Source organism: Salvelinus sp. IW2-2015, unplaced genomic scaffold (genome assembly GCF_002910315.2).
Source record: "Salvelinus sp. IW2-2015 unplaced genomic scaffold, ASM291031v2 Un_scaffold1546, whole genome shotgun sequence".
Lineage (NCBI taxonomy): Eukaryota > Metazoa > Chordata > Actinopteri > Salmoniformes > Salmonidae > Salvelinus > Salvelinus sp. IW2-2015.
In genome coordinates, this window is record NW_019942978.1 from 121,879 (window position 1) to 132,464 (window position 10,586).

At 38.4% G+C, this 10,586-nt stretch overlaps 1 protein-coding gene across 1 annotated transcript in view; it reads right to left on the reverse strand.

Moving 5' to 3' along the window:
* Nucleotides 1–10,586, reverse strand: part of LOC112071209 (ceramide synthase 5) — a 35,558-nt gene that overhangs the window by 18,143 nt on the left and 6,829 nt on the right. The window contains exon 2 of the mRNA XM_070439302.1: nucleotides 5,868–5,976. Coding sequence (XP_070295403.1) covers nucleotides 5,868–5,976 — 109 coding nt within the window. The remainder of the gene's footprint in view (nucleotides 1–5,867; nucleotides 5,977–10,586) is intronic.

A 10,586-nucleotide genomic window follows, 5' to 3' on the forward strand; every position in this document is an offset into this window, starting at 1 on the left:
TGTTTGGTTTCAATAACCTCCATGTTCTGGGTTTTAATAACCTACATGTTCTGGTTACTGGGTTTAATAACCTACATGTTCCTGTAGCTGGGATTAATAACTACATGTACTGGGTTTAATAACCTACATGTTCTGGGTTAATACCTACCATGTTCTGGGTTTAATACCTACATGTTCCGGGTTTAATACCTACATGTTCCGGGTTTAATAACCTACATTTCTGGGTTTAATAACCTACATGTTCTGGGTTTAATAACCTACATGTTCTGGGTTTAATAACCTACATGTTCTGGGTTTAATAACCTACATGTTCTGTTCTGGTTTAATAACCTACATGTTCTGGGTTTAATAACCTACATGTTCTGGGTTTAATAACCTACATGTTCTGGGTTTATAACCTACATGTTCTGGGTTTAATAACCTACATGTTCTGGGTTTAATAACCTACATGTTCTGGTTTAATAACCTACATGTTCTGGGTTTAATAACCTACATGTTCTGGGTTTAATAACCTACATGTTCTGGGTTTAATAACCTACATGTTCTGTTCTGGGTTTAATAACCTACATGTTCTGTACTGGGATTAATAACCTACATGTACTGGGTTTAATAACCTACATGTTCTGGGTTATAACCTACATGTTCTGGGTTTAATAACTACATGTTCCGGGTTTAAATAACCTACATGTTCCGGGTTTTAATAACCTACATGTTCTGGGTTTAATAACCTAAATGTTCTGGGTTTTAATAACCTAACATGTTCTGGGTTTAATAACCACATGTTCTGGGTTTAATAACCTACATGTTTCTGGGTTTAATAACCTACATGTTCAGGGTTTAGTAACCTACATGTTCTAGGTTTAATAACCTACATGTTCTGTCTGGGTTAATAACCTACATGTTCTGTTCTGGGTTTAATAACCTACATGTTCTGGGTTTAATAACCTACATGTTCTGGGTTTAATAACCTACATGTTCTGGGTTTAATAACCTACATGTTCTGTACTGGTTTAATAACCTACATGTTCTGGATTTAATAACCTACATGTTCTGGGTTTAATAACCTACATTTGTTCTGGGTTTATAACCTACATGTTCTGGGTTTAATAACCTACATGTTCTGGTTTAATAACCTAAGTGTTCTGGGTTTAATAACCTACGTGTTCTGGGTTTACTACTACGTGTTCTGGTTTAATAACCTACGTGTTCTGGGTTTATTAACCTACATGTTCTGGTTTAATAACCTACATGTTCTGTTCTGGGTTTAATAACCTACATGTTCTGGGTTTAATACCTAACATGTTCTGGGTTTAATAACCTACATGTTCTGGGTTTAATAACCTACATGTTCTGGGTTTAATAACCTACATGTTCTGGGTTTAATAACTACATGTTCTGGGTTATAACCTACATGTTCTGGGTTTAATAACCTACATGTTCTGTTCTGGGTTTAATAACCTACATGTTCTGTTCTGGGTTAATAACCTACATGTTCTGGGTTTAATAACCTACATGTTCTGGGTTTAATAACCTACATGTTCTGGGTTTAATAACCTACATGTTCTGGATTTATAACCTACATGTTCTGGATTTAATAACCTACATGTTCTGGGTTTAATAACCTACATGTTCTGGGTTTAATAACCTACATGTTCTGGGTTTAATAACCTAACAGTTCTGGGTTTATAACCTACATGTTCTGGGTTTAATAACACGTGTTCTGGGTTTAATAACCTACAGTGTTCTGGGTTTAATAACCTACTGTTCTGGGTTTAATAACCTACCTACGTGTTCTGGGTTTAATAACCTACTGTTCTGGGTTTAATAACCTACGTGTTCTGGGTTTAATAACTACATGTTCTGTCTGGGTTTAATAACCTACATGTTCTGGGTTTAATAACCTACATGTTTCTGGTTAATAACCTATGTTCTGGGTTTAATACCTCACATGTTCTGGGTTTAATAACCTACATGTTCTGGGTTTAATAACCTACATGTTCTGGGTTTAATAACCTACATGTTCTGGGTTTAATAACCTACATGTTCTGGGTTTAATACCTACATGTTCTGTTCTGGTTTAATAACCTACATGTTCTGTACTGGATTAATAACCTACATGTACTGGGTTTAATAACCTACATGTTCTGGGTTTAATAACCTACATGTTCTGGGTTTAATAACCTACATGTTCGGGTTTATAACCTACATGTTCCGGTTTAATCAACCTACATGTTGGTTAATAACTACTGCTGGTTTAATAACCTACATGTTCTGGGTTTAATAACCTACATGTTCTGGGTTTAATAACCTAACATGTTCTGGTTTTTTTGTGTGTGTGTGTGTGTGTGTGTGTGTGTGTGTGAGTGTGTGTGTGTATGGCAGCGAGCTTTCCTTTGTGACGGGTGTAAACACCTCTAATACCTTCATCAAAAAGAAAGGAGGACCAAGGCACTCTTCATATAATTAATTAAAATGCCTTTATTAGTATGGCATGTTCAATAGAAACAACGTTTTTTTTTTTTTTACTTTCTTTCTTTCCTTTCTTTTTGATGACCAATTTACCCCTTTTACCAAAGAGCACCTTCTATCTACCAAAATGTACTATAGTGTACCTTAGTAGCGCTTCCCTTCCTCCTCTTTCTACCTCTAATACCTTATTTGCGTGTGTGTGGCAGCGAGCAGCGAGCTAGCGTTGCCTACCTTTGATGGATGTAAACACGGTAAACACCTTCCTTAATAACTTCACACGGGGCACACTACGTCATTTCAACGTGGATAATTGGGTAATATTTGGGTGAGACCAGGGCTGTTGCGGTGACCGTATTACCGCCACACACCAGCGGTCACGAGTCATGAAGGCAGTGAAATTCCACATTACCGTTTAGTCACAGTAATTAGGCTTCTCCAAGCGCTGATGCTGCTGATYGTCATTAGTAGTAGTACTAAACTTGCTAACTGCCTGTTACTCTGCACTCTATTGTCCCTCTAATCACTCGGACATCAATGCAAATGTGATCGAAAATCTAATCAATCACTTCATGAGATCCCATGAGCTCATGTTGCTCAAGAAAACAGCGATGGCCTCTATTAAAAAGAGGAGGATTCCATCAGCTTTCTATAGGCTAGGCCTGCTATATTTATTTATTAACTTTCCTAATATTAAGCACATTGCTTATCTTTCCTACCTGGCTGGAATGAAAATGAACCAGGGGAAAAGTGTCCTCCATTCGCTATTTAAGTGTATAGGTGTCATTTATTTTCCCACTGACCCTGTTTCGATACAGGTGCATGATAATGGTCCATTCTAAATTATAACACATTTATTATTATCACGTGACAGAGAGCCGTGTGAGTGAGAGACGCTTCGGATTGGCTCGAGAGAGAGAGAGAGAGAGAGAGCGAGAGAGAGACGCTTCGGATGCTCGAGAGAGAGAGAGAGAGAGGAGAGAGAGAAAGAGAGAGAGAGAGAGAGAGAGAGAGCGAGAGAGAGACGCTTCGGATGCTGTACAAGCCTGCTCAAAAAAAACTAAGCAGAGCTCATGCCTATCAAGCGACTTTTTTCAAATCATTAGAGCCGCATCATGCAGCCTTATAATGTATTAAAATTCAAAACATATAGCCCAACATTTGTTGAACAACTAAGGTTACATTAATAACTCTAAATTAAGCATAGGAGTACCTATTAACCCCTTAACGGTTAGCCAAGAACAGCCAGATGTGCGCATTCCCTCATTGTTTGGAGAAAATATGTATATTTATATTCAGCTTTGTTAAATTGTATTCTTAATATTTATATTCAGCTTTGTTCAATTGTATTCTTAATACTATAAAATAATGTCACTGAATTATAAGCAAATATTGTCTGCTAAATGAACTAGTGGTAGCCTACAGCCATTTGGCATAGCCAGATCAGGACAACTCAGAGTGTGCTATTCTTTTATTCTGAAATAAAACACAATTTTCTTCATATCAATTTTCTTCATTTATTGTGAAGTTGTAGGCTATATTACATGGATTTATTCAACTTTTTATTTTATTTTTATGGCCTGTAGGCTATATGTGGAAGCCAGGAGATGCTAAATGTGTTTATGTTAATTAACGACTTGACAATCACCGGGTGATGAACTTTCATGACCGCCATAGCCTGATCAATGAGATTACAACCAATCAAAAAGACTGGCAAAAGTTAGTTGAATTTTCCATGTGTTATTACTATGATTTCAACCATCTAAAAGCACAACCAAATTCCAACGGAAAAACATTGTATAAATAAACTAAAAATCAGACTATGTGTGTTATCACTGTGCTTCATCTAATAGCAGAACCAAATGACCTGGATTACAGGTGAGATTACATTAAAGGTACATAGTGCAAGTGATCAATGCTGTTGGGAGATTCTGCACAGATTATTACTGTAACGGTGAAGATCTCCCCGCAGACCATTACATTAACCTCAAAATGTTTTAAAGTTTAATGTTAGTTTGTAAGATAGCCTTAACTTTAGTCTATTCACTGTATTACAAAAGTGATATTGATTGTGCTTGGTTGACAAGTTAATGGGCTATTTATTGAATTTCAAAAGTGATATTGAATTGTGTTTGGTTGTCAATGCAACCAAATATCAACATTTGAAGGAGATTKATCTGCTGTTTGGATAGTTCCATCTGTGCCACTGACTCAGTCTGCCTTTAATTCCAGTTTGTCTACAAATTAATAATTGATATGTTGGATTCACGTCTTCATCTCAACCAAACATAGGACTAAATCAAATCCAACTTTAAATGCACTTTAAATAAAGTTTGATTTTGTATTTAGTCCTATTCTTTGATTTAGATTTTTGGTTGAGATTGAGAAGTGAATCCAAAATATAAATTATTAATTTGTAGATAAACTGGAATTAAAGACATACTAAACGTCAGTGGCACAGATGGAACTATCCAAGCAGAAGACAAATCTCCTTCAAATGTTGATATTTGGTTGCATTAACAACCAAACACAATATCACTAAATATCATTACAATTGAAATCAACCAGAGCTTGAAACCCTAGACCTATTGTACTGTCTATTTTTAGTTAAATTATGGGTTGAATAATATGTTTTGCTGTTGATGACTTTGCAAATGCTATTTAGGCCTAAATAGCATCATTGATGATTGATAAAGTCTGGTCACATTTAATTTGCTCTGTTAAACCTACCCTTTGGAATGACTTCCATAACAACAGCGAATCTATTTTGTTTTTAAGAGGAGATTTCTCAACAATCATTCTCATGATGGCACATTGGTAGTCAGTGAGCTGGGCTGGGCTTGGTTAAAACCCTGGATGGGAGACTAAAGGGGAGCTGTAGATGGATCAACTCTCCAGTAGGAGGTGCTGTAGATACATCAACTCTCCAGTAGGAGGTGCTGTAGATACATCAACTCTCCAGTAGGAAGGTGCTGTAATACATCAACTCTCCAGTAGGAGGTGCTGTAGATACATCAACTCTCCAGTAGGAGGTGCTGTAGATACATCAACTCTCCAGTAGGAGGTGCTGCCCAGCCTATAGCTTTTTTTTCTGATAGTGTATATAACATTTAACGTTGTTTTAAAGTTAAATTCTTCAACATATTTTATACCATGTTTGGTTACCATAATAACGTAATCCTTAGGCTGACATTTCACCTCAAAACAACAGTTGTTGATGACTTATTTTCAAATCCAATGTATTTTCCATGTAGATTCCAAGTCACAATACATTGTCAAATTAGGTCGAAACAACATTGATTCAACCTTTGTGTGTGTGTGTAGTGTGTAGTGTGTGTGTGTGTGTGTGTGTGTGTGTGTGTGTGTGTGTGTGTGTGTGTCGGGCCAGCATGCTAGTGTACCTTTGTGATGGATGTAAACACCTTCTCCAGGACAGGGTTGGGTGTGGCTCGCCAGTGGACTGAGGCAGCGTGGATATGCAAGAGGAAGGCACATGGACTGGCTATGAACCTGAAGGAATAACAGCAGTGAAAGCCCTATCAGAACACACAGCCTATCTGTACCTTATTGCTTTTTAGTATATTACCGATGCACATCATCATCACTTACAGACGGACTCATAAGCCTGGATGAATATCAGTGAGGGAAGCCTTATCGGAACACAAAGTTCAAAGTATCATTTGTATTCTTCACAAGTTAGTGCACACTGCTTCTATTCTCATCGGTATACTTATATTCACACAATGGCTGACATGACTTGTTGGATATACTTGTTTTTATTATGTATATCTGTCATTTCAATATTTGTCCAACACCAGCCTAAAGACAGAGGGAAGAGATGAAATATACAGTACCTAATAAAAAAAAATGTCAAAAAGAGCAGGACTGTCAAAACATTTTATGAGTCAGGACAAGAGGCCAGGAAGAGAGGAAGAGATGAAATATCATGTCATATGCATAACTAGTTTGGCACATCATCAGTGAGTCCTGCATACAATAGAGTACAGACAAGTGGACTGTCCAAGTGAAGTGTGTTTTCAATAGCATTCAATATGTTAGTGTTCCTTCAGTGTCCTTTAGATCTTAGAGAGTATAGACCTAGAGATCATAGAGAGTATAGACCTAGAGATCATAGCGAGTATAGACCTAGAGATCATAGAGAGTATAGACCTAGAGATCATAGAGAGTATAGACCTAGAGATCATAGAGAGTATAGAACTAGAGATCATAGAGAGTATAGACCTAGAGATCATAGAGAGTATAGACCTTGTCCTTTGTCATTATAGTCTGGACTGTTTACAGTTTAAAATCAGAACAATAATATTCAGAAAACAGACAGACCACACACTAGTCTAACAGATTCAAACCCCTTTGACCCAGCCGTCCCAACATTGGTTAGCCTACTGTGTGGATACCCCAGTAGTCTACATTAAAGGTTAGCCTAACTGTGGGTAAGCCAGAAACCTAGAGTAGAGAAAGCAGTGTGGTATTGTGGCTTTGGAGAGTGGTAGCCTGGTCCCAGATCTGTAAATGTACAATGACCAGGAAGTTGGCTACATCGCATACAGATCTGGGATCAGGCTAAAGGAAGGGAAACTGCGGTGGAATCTGACACTACTCGCCCGGTGTGGCAGTCATTCAGCCAGCCAGAGTAGTGTGGTTGATTAGAATGTGAGAAATACAAAAACAGCCCTTAATCTGATCTTGTTTCTGAAACTACTCCGACCAGTTTGTGTGGGGAAAAAGCCCTTTCATCCCCTCTCTTCCTCTTCCTCCTGTCATTCCAGTTCACAAGCTATGAAAAATATGACTATTGTCCAAACACACTGCATTAGGGTGAAAAACTGATCTCCTGATGGTTACTAATACAACTGGTCTCCTGATGGTTAATAATACAACTGATCTCCTGATGGTTAATAATACAACTGGTCTCCTGATGGTTAATAATACAACTGGTTCTCCTGATGGTAACTAATTTACAACTGGTCTCCTGATGGTTAATAATACAACTGGTCTCCTGATGGTTAATAATACAACTGGTCTCCTGATGGGTGATATTACAAACTGGTCTCCTGATGGTAATAATACAACTGGTCTCCTGATGGTTAAATAATACACTGGTCTCTGATGGTTAATAATACAACTGGTCTCCTGATGGTTAATTAAAACAACTGGGCTCCTGATGGTATAATACAACTGGTCTCCTGATGGTAATAATACAACTGGTCTCCTGATGGTTATAATACAAACTGGTCTCCTGATGGTTAATAATACAACTGGTCTCCTGATGGTTAATAATACAACTGGTCTCCTGATGGTTAATACTACAACTGTCTCCTGATGGTTAAAATACAACTGGTCTCCTGATGGTCACTAATACAACTCTCCTGATGGTAACTAATACAACTGTCTACTGATGGTTACTAATAACAACTGGTCTCCTGATGACTAATACAACTGGTCTCCTGATGGTTACTATACAACTGGTCTCCTGATGGTTAATAATACAACTGTCTCCTGATGGTCAAAATACAACTGGTCTCCTGATGGTAACTAATACAACTGGTCTCCTGATGGTTACTAATACAACTGATCTCCTGATGGTTAATATACAACTGGTCTCCTGATGGTTAATAATACAATCGGTCTCCTGATGGTCACTAATACAACTGGTCTCCTGATGGTAAACTAATACAACTGTCTACTGATGGTTACAATACAACTGGTCTCCTGATGGTTACTACTACAACTGGTCTCCTGATGGTTAATAATACAACTGGTCTCCTGATGGTTAATAATACAACTGCGTCTCCTGATGGTTAATAATACAAACTGGTCTCCTGATGTTATTAATACAACTATCTCCTGATGGTTAATACTACAACTGTCTCTATACTGAACATGTCTCCTGATGGTAACTAATACAACTGGTCTCCATGGTTACTAATACAACTGTCTACTCTGATGTACTAATACAACTGGTCTCCTGATGGTAATAATACAACTGGTCTACTGAGGTAATACAACTGGTCTCCTGATGGTCACTAATACAACTGGTCCCTGATGGTTACTAACTACAACTGGTCTCTGATGGTTAATAATACAACTGGTCTCCTGATGGTAACTAATACAACTGGTCTCTGATGGTACTAATTACAACTGGTCTCCTGATGTTACTAATACAACTGTCTCCTGTGTTACTACTACAACTGGTCTCCTGATGGTATACATACAACTGGTCTCCTGATGGTTACTAATACAACTGGTCTCCTGATGGTAACTAATACAACTGGTCTCCTGATGGTCACTAATACAACTGGTCTCCTGATGGTTACTACTACACAACTGGTCTCCTGATGGTACTAATACAAACTGGTCTCCTGATGGTTAATAAATTACAATGGTGCTACTGATGGTTAATACTACAACTGGTCTCCTGATGGTTTAATAATAACAACTGGTCTCCTGATGTAACTAATACAACTGGTCTCCTGATGGTTAATACTACAACTGGTCTCCCGATGGTTACTAATACAACTGTCTCCTGATGTTAATAATACAACTAGTCTCACTGATGTAACTAATACAATGTCTCCTGATGGTTATATACAACGGTCTCCTGAGTGTATAATACAACTGGTCTCCTGATGGTTACTAATACCAACTGGTCTCCTGATGGTTAATAATACAACGTCTCCTGATGGTAATAATACAACTGTCTCCTGATGGTTACTAATACAACGTCTCCTGATGGTTAATAATTACAACCGGTCTCCTGATGGTTAATAATACAACTGATCTCCTGATGGTTACTAATACAACCGGTCTCCTGATGGTTAATAATACAACTGATCTCCTGATGGTTACTAATACAACCGGTCTCCTGAGCAGGGAAGGATGATAGGACCAGAGGCAGAAGCAACAGGAAGAGACATAACAGACATATTAAAACATTCCTTTTCTTCCTTGGGACCAGACCATTTAAACAAACTGTGGGCCATGCTGCCAAGCAGACCTGGGTTCAAGTACTATTCTAAACATTAAAAAAATGTCTAGCCTGCCTGGAGTGCCAGATGGGAAGGGTTTCCAGTTTTGGGACTATTCAAATTGGTCCATTAAAACAGGCAAGCTCAATCAAGCCCAAAGAAAGTACTATTGAAAATACATCCTGTTGGAAGCCAGGTCTGTTGCCAAGAGACAGAGGCAGTGCTGAAACAGCTTGTAAATCCTGTGACAGTCAACAATATCTGAGAGCAGCAACAGTGGTGGGAGCCACCTGAGCTAGTCCGGCAAGCTGGCTGTCTCTCTCTGTCTGTATGGCAGTTGAAAAAAACGTTCAATAAACCACAAAATGAATGTAGCCTAGAGGTGTGCGTACGTGAGAGTGTAAAGAGATGTTGAATGAACTGATGGATGTGCTGTTTACATAAACGAGGCTATTAGCCAAGCCAAATCAGTTCAGTAGAAAAGGATTAGGTAAAGACATTTTAGGATGTTTTAGGCCAAAACAGTCTGAAACTGTATTTTTTGCTTATTCCTCTGCTCACAGAGAAAAGGTTTCCAAGGTACAGGTTAAAGAAAAATATGATGCAACAGAGATAATCCTACTTCATGTGTCATTATTGGCACTAGTAACACAGTTCAAGTACATGAATTGGCTTATAAATTAACTGGCTTATGGCCTACAAAATCTGAACTTTCAACACAATCAACTTCTGTTCTAGACCGAGTGAATGTGATGATTGGCTACTTCACAACTTCCAGAAACAAACCCTTGTTCTCCTGAGAGGTAAGGAAGGACTAAGGTCCCTTACTTCCAGAAACAAACCCTTATTCTCCTGAGAGGTGAGGCAGGACTAAGGTCCCTTACTTCCAGAAACAAACCCTTATTCTCCTGAGAGGTGAGGAAGGACTAAGGTCCCTTACTTCCAGAAACAAACCCTTATTCCTCCGAGAGGTGAGGAAGGACTAAAGGTGCCCTTACTTCCAGAAACACCCCTTATTCTCCTGAGAGGTGAGGAAGGACTAAGGTCCCTTACTTCCAGAACAAACCCTTATTTCTCCTGAGAGGTGAGGAAGGACTAAGGTCCCTTACTTCCAGAAACAAACCCTTAAAAACC